Source organism: Bison bison, unplaced genomic scaffold (assembly GCF_000754665.1).
Source record: "Bison bison bison isolate TAMUID 2011002044 unplaced genomic scaffold, Bison_UMD1.0 scf7180017864498, whole genome shotgun sequence".
Classification (NCBI taxonomy): Eukaryota; Metazoa; Chordata; class Mammalia; order Artiodactyla; family Bovidae; genus Bison; species Bison bison.
In genome coordinates, this window is record NW_011495057.1 from 1,663,781 (window position 1) to 1,676,615 (window position 12,835).

Here is a 12,835-nt window from a genome sequence, read left to right on the forward strand (position 1 = left end):
ATCCCTGGTTAGTCAAGTTCAGTATCAAAGATTATCTGCTTCTGAGAGCCACGTAAACTGTCCTCCGGCCCACTATTTTCTTTTCATCAAGCCAACACTTGTAGCTTAGCCATCCGTGAGGAAAGAACCCTAGGGAGGCGTAGAAGAAAGTTAATTGAGCTCATGGAAATTCTAAAATGTTTTACATAGAAAATTATGAAAAGATGGTTGTATATGACCTTTTAAGGACACCAGTCATTGGATTTAGGGCAAAGGATTTAAAAAGACGTTTTTTAACAGAAGATACTAATGTTGCTCAGTTGTATCCGACTTTTGCAACCCCATGGACTGAAGCCCACCAGGCTCCTCTGGCCCATGGGATTTTTCAGGCAAGAATATGGGAGTGGGTTGTTATTTCCTTCTCCAGGAGATTTTCCAAACCCAGAGATTGAACCCTGGCCTCCTGGCAGGCAGGTTCATTACCATCTGAGCTACTAGGGAAACTTCTTACAGAAGGTACAGAAATGGTCAATGAATGCATTGCATTAGTCTGCTAGGGCTGCCTTAACAAAATATCACAGACCGGTGGCTTAAACAACAGATGTTTATTTATTTATTCTTTTTTTTTACTGTTCTGGAGGTTAGAAGTCCAAGATTGTGCCATCAGGGTAGGTTTCTGGTGAGACCTCCTCTGGGCTTGGAGAGGATTGCTTTCTCATTGTCCTCACATGGCACCTCGCCTTTATGACATCATTTAACCTTACTTTTCTCCCTAAGGGCCCTGTCTCCAAATACAGTTACATAGAAGCCATAGAGCTTTACCATGTGAAATTTGGAGGGACACAATTCATTCTGTATCACCCTTGAAGAGATGCAGGACATTATTAGTTACTAACATTATTAGTTCACAACCACAATGAGATATCACTTCACATGCTAGAATGGCTAGAATAGAAAGGTAGGATAATTACCGGTGTGGTTGAGGGTATAGAGAAATTGGAACCAAGCCCTCCTACATTAATGATAAGTAGGTGAAGTGGTCTAGATGCTTTGGAAAACAGTAGTTTCTCAAAATGTTAAATATAGAGTTAACATATGACCCAATATGTCCACTTCCAGGTTTATATCCAAGAAAATTACAATGTGCCCACACCAAAATCTATACACGAATGTTTGTAGAAGCATTATTCATAACAGCCCACATGTGAAAATAAGCCAAATGTGTATTGACTCCTGAATGGATAAGCAAGTTGTGGTATATCCACCCAATGGAACATTTTATTTGGCTATAAAAAGGGATGGAGTACTGACATATGCTGCAACATAGATAAATCTTGAAAAAATTTGTTGAGTGAAAGAAGCCTGTCACAAACGGTCACATACTATCTTATTTTATTTATAGAAAATGTCTAGAATAAGGAAATTCATAGAAACAGAAAGTATATTACTGGTTGTTAGAGGCTGGGAAGAGAGAGTTGATTTCACAGTGACTGCTGATTGTTATGGGGGTATCTTTTTGTGATGATGAAAATAAAATTATTATAGTGGTGGTTGGTTATACAGCTGAATATACTAAAGCCACTGATTTATACACGTTAAATGAGTGAATTGTATGGTATGTGAATTACATCTCAATAAAGAAGGGGAAAAAAAATCTTAATTTAAGTTCAGAATAGTGTGTATTAACACATGTTGTCTTAAATGGCCTCTTATTTGGAAATGGTAAATTAACACAGATTAGGATTATTACTTGCAGAATTCTTCCTTGGTCCAAATTCTCTTGGGTACTAGTGTTATTAGTAACATAACATTTGACTTTTAGAAAGAAAATGTTTTTATTCTTTAAGAACATTTTATTAAGTACTTATCCTGTATTAGGGCCCGTGATTAGTGTTAGAATTACGTGTTAGAATTACAGAGACAGTTAAGACATGGTCCTGTACTTTGAAGAAGTTTCCCTTTAAATTTGGATAGATAAAGTCTGAAATAGCTGCATTGAAATGTTTTAAGTAGTTGTGAGAAGTGAATATTCAGGCTGTTCTGAAGCTACAAAAGAAGAGCGATCATTTCAGCTGGGCAGATTAGCTCTCTGTTACAACCATCACTCAGCATATTAATAGAAGATCTGCATTCCATATACAATGGAATATTAACCGTGGTGTCTAGTGGTGTGCAGAATGGCGATCCAGGTGTGTTTGTGTGCAATGGAACTTTCACTTTACATGTTTCTGACATGTTTTAATCATTAACAACGAGTGTGTATTACTTTTATAACAATTTTTAAAGCATGCAAGTGATAATAAATCTAGACAAAAGGGTATCATACTAGTATGGTAAGATTACGGATGACTGTTCTCTCAAATTTGTGTAATAAATTCTAAAAAGAAATACAGATCATTCAAGATGTAATTGTAGAGGATTGTTTTACACTTTGGATGTGTTATAGTGCTTTTCTCCCTCCAGTGGTTAACTATGAATGTTGTGCTGAAGTTAAGTAAACTTACCGATTTTGAATTTTGGCTTTGGTTTTTAGGTGGACCTTCAACCCTGCTGTTCTCACTAAAGCAAACATTGTCCGAAGTGGGGATGCTGCTCAGGGTGCAGAGGGAGGCACCTCTCAGTTTCAAGTGGGTGATCTTGTGCAAGTTTGTTATGATCTGGAGAGAATTAAACTTCTACAGAGAGGACATGGAGAATGGGCAGAAGCTATGCTCCCAGTAAGTGTATATTAAGTCCTTTGGGAGTCGGAACTATAGCTTGCTTACGTAGTTTTGAAAAGCTTTGATGACTTTAATTTTAGAAACTATAAATGAGCTTAATCCTTTGAGAATTGTACTCTTCACTGGCAGCTTAACATCTGTATGCCTTTTATTTTCTAAATTTACTTCAGTTAGAGTAACTTTGTTGTTGTTGTTTAGTTTTTGAATTTATTATTTTTATTGAAGGGTGATTGCTGCATAGAATTTTGTTGTTTTCTGTCAAACCTCAACATGAATCACCCATAGGTATACATATATCTCCTCCCTCCTGAACTTCCCTCCCATCTCCTGCCCCTTCCCACCCCTCTAGATTGATAAAGAGCCCTGTTTGAATTTCCTGAGACATATAGCAAATTCCTGTTGGCTATCCATTTTACATATGGTAATGTAAGTTTCCATGTTACTCTTTGCATACATCTCACCCTCTCCTCTCCTCTCCCCACGTCCATAAGTCCATTCTCTATGTCTGTTTAGTTGGTAGGTTGTATCCAACTCTTTGTGACCCCATGGACTGTAGCCCACCAGGCTCCTCTGTCCGTGGGATTCTCCAGGGAAAAATATGGGTAGCCTTTCCCTTCTCCAGGGGATCTTCCCTGACCCAGGGGTTGAATTCGGGTCTCCTGCATTGGCAGGTGTAGTTGTTGCTGCTAAGCCACCAGGGAAGCCCTTAGATTAGCCTGGGAAGATCCTTAAAGGGCTATAGTTAATATATGATAGATAAATCTAACTTGATAGAGCCTTTAGTGGAGAATGTAATGTTAAGGTGAGACAAAGAGGCTTCCTGATCCTTCACCCCAGAATGACAGTGACTTTCATACTTCTGTCTTGAAATTAGGCTTGATTCCAAAAAGGATTTAAACATAGATGTAAGCTTTGAGCCCTTTTTGGTTTAAGTTTTTTTTTTTTAGAAATCAGATTTTCTTTAGTTACAAGTTTTCTAGAGGTATCTTAAAAGGTTACTTTTTTGAATAAGATTGTCATGATTATTTTTATAATCTTGTGGAAGGGTAATAGTTTTATTAAAATATTTTTTAAAGATACTCTATAAAGTTTGTGGCTAGTAAATAACCCATTTGAATATGATTGTTCTTTAAAAGTTTTTAAAATTAGGAATCAAGTAAAATGAATACTTCAAACATGTAAAAACTGATTGATTTCTATAATGTAAACTTGGAAACATAAATCTAATCTTGTTGTTAAGACTTTAGGTAAAGTTGGCCGGGTACAGCAGATTTATTCAGACAGTGATTTAAAGGTGGAAGTATGTGGAACATCTTGGACGTATAATCCAGCGGCGGTGTCCAAGGTGGCGTCCGCGGGATCAGCCATCAGCAACGCGTCTGGTGGTATGTTCTGTTTTGTGTTTCTTTAAAAGCAATGTGGTTTACGTTAGAGCCTGTCCTCATTCCCCAGTTCTGGTACACAGATAATGTTGTATGTAATCTTAATTTTCTCTCAGATCACATTACCTCACTTGTATATTAACTACCTTTTCAGTTCACTTCACTTCAGTTCAGTTGCTCAGTCGTGTCCGACTCTTTGCGACCCCATGAATTGCAGCACGCCAGGCCACCCTGTCCATCACCAACTCCCGGAGTTTACCCAAACTCACGTGCATCAAGTCGGTGATGCCATCCAGCCATCTCATCCTCTATCGTCCCCTTCTCCTCCTGCCCCCAATCCCTCCCAGCATCAGGGTCTTTTCCAGTGAGTCAACCCTTCGCATGAGGTGGCCAGAGTACTGGCGTTTCATCTTCAGCGTCAGTCCTTCCAATGAACACCCAGAGCTGATCTCCTTTAGGATGGACTGGTTGGATCTCCTTGCAGTCCAAGGGACTCTCAAGAGTCTTCTCCAACACCACAGTTCAAAAGCATCAATTCTTTGGTGCTCAGCTTTCTTCACAGTCCAACTCTCACATCCATACATGACCACTGGAAAAACGTTTTAAACTTGCGCTAAATGTCTCTCTCTCTTTTTTTTTTTTAATATGATGAACCACCTTTGTACTGGCTGAGGTATACCCTGTGAAAATTCCATAAACATGTTCTTTTTCTCGGATATATCAAGGGCTTCTCCATGTCAAAGAGGAGATACCTGAAATTCAGCATGCTACTCTTTAGTCAGAACATTTGTTTTCTGCCACAGAACCATCACTTTCTTTGACTGCCTTATTTATTTTTTTAATTTCCAATACTATTGCTAGCAGATGGCTTTCTTTCAGATATTTTTATGTATCAGCCATACCTTTTCTCTTGTCATTTTATGAGAGGTATTGTACAGGCCACAGTGGGTAGAGAGAGCTGTGCTGAGATGTGAGTATGCTGGATGCTTGGGTAGACTCAGGCCCAGAGCTTTTCTTCTCATGATCCAGCTGTATATCTACACTCAGTTCATTAGACAACTGGTTACAACTCACTGTATGAATATAGCTGACATCCAGAAGAGAAGATGGAGCCATAACTGTGCACAGTAAGAAAGTAAAGGAAAACATTGGTTGACCTCCAGCTTTATTTTGTACTGCCTCTACTTCCTCTGCTTGTGTCTCATCTTTCCTGCTGTAATTTGCTAATGTGTTTGAGGTTAAATCAGGTGGTGTTTATTTTTACCTTGTGGTTAGATAGCATCACAGTAGGCTGACTTTTATCAGGCTGGCCCAAAATTTCATCCATAACATCTTACAGAAAAACCCAAATGAACTTTTTGGCCAACCCATTACATATTGAAAGAGTGAAAAATTGTTAATATCCTTTTCTCAAATAATGTGGATTTGGTGTTGGGCCTCACTTTGTGACTTCTTTCCTTTCCAATAAGTAGATGCTAGAGTTAAGGAGAACTGGGTAGATTCTCTACTGATCAATGCTATTTGGAGAAAAAAAAAAAGCCTTATGAAAGGGTTTATATAAGCACATATCTGGTTCTTTCTTGTTTTAGTCAGAACCAGTTAGTTGGCACCTTTGAAGTATTTTATTTTAATATTTTCAACTGAAAATTGGTTTGTCCCTAAAATATTTCCCCAGAGACTATAGAGATTATATTGCTTTTGTATCATAATCACTGATTTGTTGCATTGAGGTCTGAGAGCAGTAAGATACGCTCAAGACCTGAAAGGCAATTTGTATCATTATGATACTCCTGTGGTAGTGTGTTCATTTATAATACCTTTGGTATGACTCCAAAATCTTGAATCATAGTTTATGTGTGACTCTTTTTCTGAAATTTTAACTTGAAGTACATGAATTGGAGTAAACCAGGAATAATTGTGGGCTCAGATTGAAAGCAGTTTTATATGGTAGTAATTGTAACTTGCGAGGGTAGTATCTATAGCTTAGTACCAAAGTAATATTAATGATAGACATAATAAAACAGGAAAAGTGTGTATTATAGGCATGTGGGTAATGCTTGTCTGTTAGTAGTTAAGATTTGAGATCCTCCTATATTAGCAGCTTTATTTGATGCTTTACAGAAAGACTCTCCCAACTCTTGAAGAAATTATTTGAAACCCAAGAATCTGGTGACCTCAATGAAGAATTAGTTAAGGCTGCTGCCAATGGAGATGTTGCTAAAGTGGAAGATTTGCTAAAAAGACCAGATGTGGATGTGAGCATTTTAAAATTTATTTGAAGCATATGCAAAAATAGAATAGTTAAAACAAACCTTTTACTCAGCAGTTATTAAGATATTGCCACATGTGCTTCATCTATTCCTTCTTCCTTGTTTTTCTAAGGTATTTTAAAGATGACACTGGGCATTATTTCTTCATTGTGCATTTCTAGAAGATATTGACATTTTCTTATTTTAGTACTGACTTTTGAACTTTATGACGTCAAAATTTACTTTTAGGTTTTTAAGTAGTTGGTGTCCTTTGGGGAAATTCAGTGAAATTTTCTCATGTAAATGTTACAATGTTTTAACAATATATTTTAGTAAATTTTATAAGCAATTATCCATCCTTCTTTTCAAAACATTTAACCTAAGCTTTCCCCCTCTCCTCCTTGTGAAAGTTGACTGTTTCATGGTTCATAATGCAGTTGAATTAGGAGTCATGCATTTTGTACATCTTAATAGTTTGTGTTGTAATGTTACCATTCACCAAAGCCATAGTTTAAATGGGTTCAAACTGCAAATTGTGGTTCTCACTTAGTTATTCACTGGCTTTAGCATCGCTACTGTTCTGGAACCAATACGATGTCAGTCAGTGCTGGCCAAAGGATTGTAGGTTGAGTGTCACTTTGAATCATTGTCACTGTGCAGTCAGGGCTTTCGTTACCATATCTTTGTATGTAAGTATGCCAGACAGTTTGACAGAGATCAGATCTATAATTTATAAGGTGAAAGTGAAAGGTGCTCCATTGTGTCTGACTCTTTGCCACCCCGTGGACTGACTATACAGTTAATGAAATTCTCCAGGCTAGCATACTGGATAGCCTTTCCCTTCTCTGGGGATCTTTCCGACCCAGGGGATCAAACCCCGGTCTCCCGCATTGCAGGCAGATTCTTTACTGCCACAAGGGAAGCCCAAGAATACTGCAGTGGGTAGCCTATCCCGTCTCCAGCAGATCTTCCTGACCCAGGAATCGAACTGGGGTCTCCTGCATTGCAGGCGGATTCTTTACCAACTGATCTGTCAGGGAATCCCGAAATTATTCCTATGATCTCATGTGGCATTTCAGGTTTGTTGGGGATCAGTTGCAGCAGCATGGCACAGTAGTTTCTTGATTGGTTGTGAGCTATGTCACAAATAGTTTCAGATATTAAAGTACCAGATGTTTTTTTGTGTTTGGAACGTAGAGTCAGACTTCTTTTATATTCACTTATGCAGATTTACATTTTATTACACTTAATTTTTTCTTCATTACATTTAGAATGTAGTACATTCTAAAAATTTAAAGGGAAAAATAGTTCTCCAAGATTTGTTAGGAAAAGCAGCATCTCCTTCTCAGTGCTATTTTCCTTTTCTTCAGAGGCAACTATTTTTACCTCTTTAAGCTGATTTCCTTCATACAATTACCTCCTCATCTTTCAGTAACATACTTCTATTGTTATTTCTTGACTTGAAGTTATGTTTTGATACTGCTCTGTGAAGGCGAGGATTCCACTTTCCTTCTCCACTTTTAGCCCATCCTTTCCACACACATGCATACCTCTTCCAGGTTCTTAATGTGGTATTGCATTGTAATTTTGTTGATGTTAGAATTAATTTTGCATGTTATTATTCAAATGGCATGCATATCTGAGCTGTGGAGGATACTCGATTGCGTTTTCTTGCACAACTTTTTGCTTTCCTTGATGTTCATCAGATCAGATCAGATCAGATCAGTCACTCAGTCGTGTCCGACTCTTTGCGACCCCATGAATCACAGCACGCCAGGCCTCCCTGTCCATCACCAACTCCCGGAGTTCACTCAGACTCATGTCCATCGAGTCAGTGATGCCATCCAGCCATCTCATCCTCTGTCGTCCCCTTCTCCTCCTGCCCCCGATCTCTACCAGCATCAGAGTCTTTTCCAGTGAGTCAACTCTTCGCCATGACGTGGCCAAAGTACTGGAGTTTCAGCTTTAGCATCATTCCTTCCAAAGAAATCCCAGGGCTGATCTCCTTCAGAATGGACTGGTTGGATCTCCTTGCAGTCCAAGGGACTCTCAAGAGTCTTCTCCAACACCACAGTCCAAAAGCATCAATTCTTTGGCACTCAGCCTTCTTCACAGTCCAACTCTCACATCCATACATGACCACAGGAAAAACCATAGCCTTGACTAGACGAACCTTTGTTGGCAAAGTAATGTCTCTGCTTTTGAATATGCCATCTAGGTTGGTCATAACTTTCCTTCCAAGGAGTAAGCGTCTTTTAATTTCATGGCTGCAGTCACCATCTGTAGTGATTTTGGTGTTCATAATTGTTCTTAAAAAAAAAAAACAAAAACAACACCTGAGATGTAATTTACATATGGTGAAATACATGGATCAGTCAGTTTTGACAAATGCATACACCTACATAATCCACAGCCCTATTGAGATGTAGAACACTTCCATTGTTCCAAAGGGTTCACTTGTTTCTGTTAACCCCAGGACATAATCTAAACACTTTTGTTTTCATTTGTTAGTAATCTGTATTGTTATTATTAATTCTTCTCCAGAATTCTCTCTTAACTGTGTAATCTCTTAAGACATTTAGCACATCAGATTATGTATGTGTTTCATCTGAGAGAAATTTCTCTCAGTGCCTCTGACGGGGTCCATCTGGAATGTCTCTTACTCATCATCCTCCAGGTTCCTTTCCCCTCTCTCCTGTGCTGGATTTCTTGTTTTCTTATCCTCTGTCCCTCTGTCTCTAATTTTATTCTGTTTTTTGTGAAGTATGGCTTTCAGTAGCTTCTTCAGAAAAAGGGTGATGAGAAATACACCTTCAGTATATAACTTTTTTAACCTTACAGTTAAATTTTAGATGGGAGGAGAATTCAAGTTTAGATACCATTTTCCTTCAGAATAATTCCATTTTCTTCCAGCGTTTAGAGTTGCCCTCTGATTCCTCATCCTTCATGTGAGCTGTTTTATGTTTTCAAGCATGAAGATCTCTTTTTTCACCAGTGTCTGAACTTGTACAGTGTTGTGGATCTATCTTCATCCGTTGCTTTTAATGTTTGATCTTTTTATCCTGGAAATCATGTCTTTCATATATGGAAATTTTAGAAAAGTTTTTAATTTTGGATTTTAGTTTTAGAGCAGTTTTAGGTTTTATAAACTGAAATTGAAAGATATAGCGATTTTCCATCTGTTCTGTTTGTTGAGATTGTTTTTGCTCTGTTGTATTACCTTTGCTTCTTTGTTAAAAATCACTTGACTGTATTTATGAGAGGCTGTTCCTGGGCTTCCTGTTCTTTTCCTTTCTTCCCTTGGTTTATTCTTCGGCCGGTACCACACTGTCGTGACTACCGTAGCTCTGTAGTATGCCTCGGAGTCAGGCGCCACACTGTCGTGACTACCGTAGCTCTGTAGTATGCCCCGGAGTCAGGTACCACACTGTCGTGACTACCGTAGCTCTGTAGTATGCCCCGGAGTCAGGTACCACACTGTCGTGACTACCGTAGCTCTGTAGTATGCCCCGGAGTCAGGTACCACACTGTCGTGACTACCGTAGCTCTGTAGTATGCCCCGGAGTCAGGTACCACACTGTCGTGACTACCGTAGCTCTGTAGTATGCCCCGGAGTCAGGTACCACACTGTCGTGACTACCGTAGCTCTGTAGTATGCCCCGGAGTCAGGCAGTGTCAGTCCCCCAGCTTTGTCACTCTCCTTTAATACTGGGTTGACTGTTCTGGGCCTTTTGCCTTTCCATATAAACTTCCATCCAGTAACTTGCTGGGATTTTGATAGTGATTATGTTGAATCTGTGGATCAAGTTGGGAAGAACTGACATCTTGACATTATTGAGTCTTCTTATCCACGAACATGGAGTATTGCTCCATCTATTTAGTTCCTTAATTTCATTTATCAGAGTTCTGTACTATTCCTCATGTACATTTTATACACATTTTGCTAGAGTTATACCTAAGTGCTTAATTTTAGGGGGTGATAATGTAAATGGTATTGTGTTTTTACTTGCATTTCCTTGTTTTATTAGTAATATTGAACATCTTTTTTATGTTCATGTCACCCATTTGAAATGTCTTCTTCAGAAAAAATGTCCATTTTTCCATGTTGCATTTCCATATCCATTTACACAACACCTGAAGTGAAGAAAAGATTGGATGTTACTGCTTTATAGTAGAACAGTTGTAGAACAGGAATTGGATATTGCTGCTTTATAGTAGAGCAGTTGAACAGTTGTGTATAGCTACCCTGGTAGCTCATTTACGTACCCTTTGTGGTAGTTTGGTTACCATTGACATTTGGCTGTATTTGTTGAATTTATTTATACTATACTAGACAGTATCTTTTCTAAAAGTCTTCCATTCACCTCATTACTTTTTTTTTTCATTGAAACAGACTCTGAGGTTTAATAATAATTAAAGTAGACACATATTTAAAATAAATGTAACTTCCCTTTGTCCCTCCTTCCCTCTGATCCTTTTCTGTTTTCAACTTTGCAGATTGGCTAAAAGTTCTTCCATAACTCTTTTAACAGTGGAACTCTCAGAGTGCCTGAATCCCTCCCTAACTTAGAAATGTGATACAGATCACGTTTCTGGTGATCTGTATCAGGAAATACAGAACACTAACCTAAATTGTTCTCATAGGATCATTCAGTTTGTTGGGTTTAAACCTACACCATGTGTATGTATTGGCTCTTCCCTTTTTGTGACATTCCTTCATCCTTTCTTTTTGTGTTTAGGTGAACGGACAGTGTGCTGGTCACACAGCTATGCAAGCTGCTAGTCAGAATGGACATGTTGACATTTTGAAGTTACTTTTGAAGCAAAATGTGGATGTAGAAGCAGAGGTAATTAAGTTTTAAAAATATTTAAGTAAAAATTAATGTCCTAGAAATGGTCCTTCTGTATCATTGAGATGGATTCTTTTTCATGTTGAAATTTAATATTAACTCAAGGCTCTTCTGATTAAAAGGAAAAAAAATTGAGAAAAGACAACGTGAAGCATTTTGTGTTTTTCTGTGATCTCTTGATATTCTAGGCATAACCCTAAGTGAAGAAGGTTGAGTTTCCTTTTGCTTTCGTAGGACTCCTATGCTGTTGAGAGCTCAGCGGTATTTACCCATGACTCATACTGGGGAAATTGAGGAAAGAGGAATATAAATCACATGGGGCAAGATTTTCCCTGATCTATGACAGACAGAGGGCTTTCCTTGTTTTTTTGTTTTTTCACTAGGGAACCAGTAAATTAGAATTTGTTTAGTCTTACTGCTTCTTAACCTTAATATGGGTTTTAAAAGATTTTACAGTGTGTGTTTATCACACTATGTGTGTATATGTGCTTAATTTAATGTAGAACGTGTTCTTATTAAAGGAGAAATTAATGATTCTTACTGGCATTGAAATTTCATTGGCTGGTGTGGGCAGAGGGCTTCCCTTGTTGCAGTTAACTATAACTACATCACTTAAAAATATATTAGAATTGTATTTGTTTTAGTCTAATGCAGAATTATTTAGGAATAAGCCAAATTCTATCAAATTCAGACTGGGCAAAATGTTGCAATTTTGTCCAAATGACACTCCCATCTGAGGAAGCTATTTAATAAGGATTTCAATGTTAGAGGGCAAAATTTGTGAATCAGCCTGGTTTTACTAATTATAAAAATTTAAAGACATGTTTGAAAATAGAAGTCTTACATTCTTTTTGCCTTTTTCCCCCAGATATGTATATCTTGAGTTGCTGAATAGCTACTAAAGAACCAGTGGTATTTTAGGTCATCCTTGGTGTTAGCATTTTCTTTTGCCTAGAGCTTGAGTTTTACATTAGCATATTAGACATTTGTAAACTATACACTAGTTTTATTACTGTGATGTATTTCTAAATGAGATTATATAATTTGACTTTGCGTTTACAGAGTAACTTTAAGTCACATCTATCTTGGTTGTCAATTTAGGAGCCCAGTATGTGTTATAAGGATTTTTTTTTTTTGGTGATGCAAGAGAGACTTAGTATCATGTAATATTTTGTAAATATTACATTTTGAACATCCCATTTTTTAATGAATCCAGAAACTACAAACTAAAATATTACAACCCTTCTGACTTTTTTTTGGCCACGCCTTGCAGCATATTAAAAAGCAGACATATTACTTTGCCAACAAAGGTCCGTCTAGTCAAGGCTTTGACTGTGTGGATCACAATAAATTGTGGAAAATTCTGAAAGAGATGGGAATACCAGACCACCTGACATGCCTCTTGAGAAATCTGTATGCAGGTCAGGAAGCAACAGTTAGAACTGGACATGGAACAACAGACTGGTTCCAAGTAGGAAAAGGAGTACGTCAAGGCTGTACATTGTCACCCTGCTTATTTAACTTATATGCAGAGTACATCATGAGAAACACTGGACTGGAAGAAGCACAAGCTGGAATCAAGATTGCCAGGAGAAATGTCAATAACCTCAGATATGCAGATGACACCATCCTTATGGCAGAAAGTGAAGAGGAAC

At 37.9% G+C, this 12,835-nt stretch overlaps 1 protein-coding gene across 1 annotated transcript in view; it reads left to right on the plus strand.

Moving 5' to 3' along the window:
* MIB1 (mindbomb E3 ubiquitin protein ligase 1) overlaps positions 1-12,835 on the plus strand; it is a 95,458-nt gene that overhangs the window by 32,009 nt on the left and 50,614 nt on the right. Inside the window, exons 7-10 of the mRNA XM_010828915.1 lie at positions 2,513-2,696; positions 3,940-4,084; positions 6,203-6,336; positions 11,070-11,177. Coding sequence (XP_010827217.1) covers positions 2,513-2,696; positions 3,940-4,084; positions 6,203-6,336; positions 11,070-11,177 — 571 coding nt within the window. The remainder of the gene's footprint in view (positions 1-2,512; positions 2,697-3,939; positions 4,085-6,202; positions 6,337-11,069; positions 11,178-12,835) is intronic.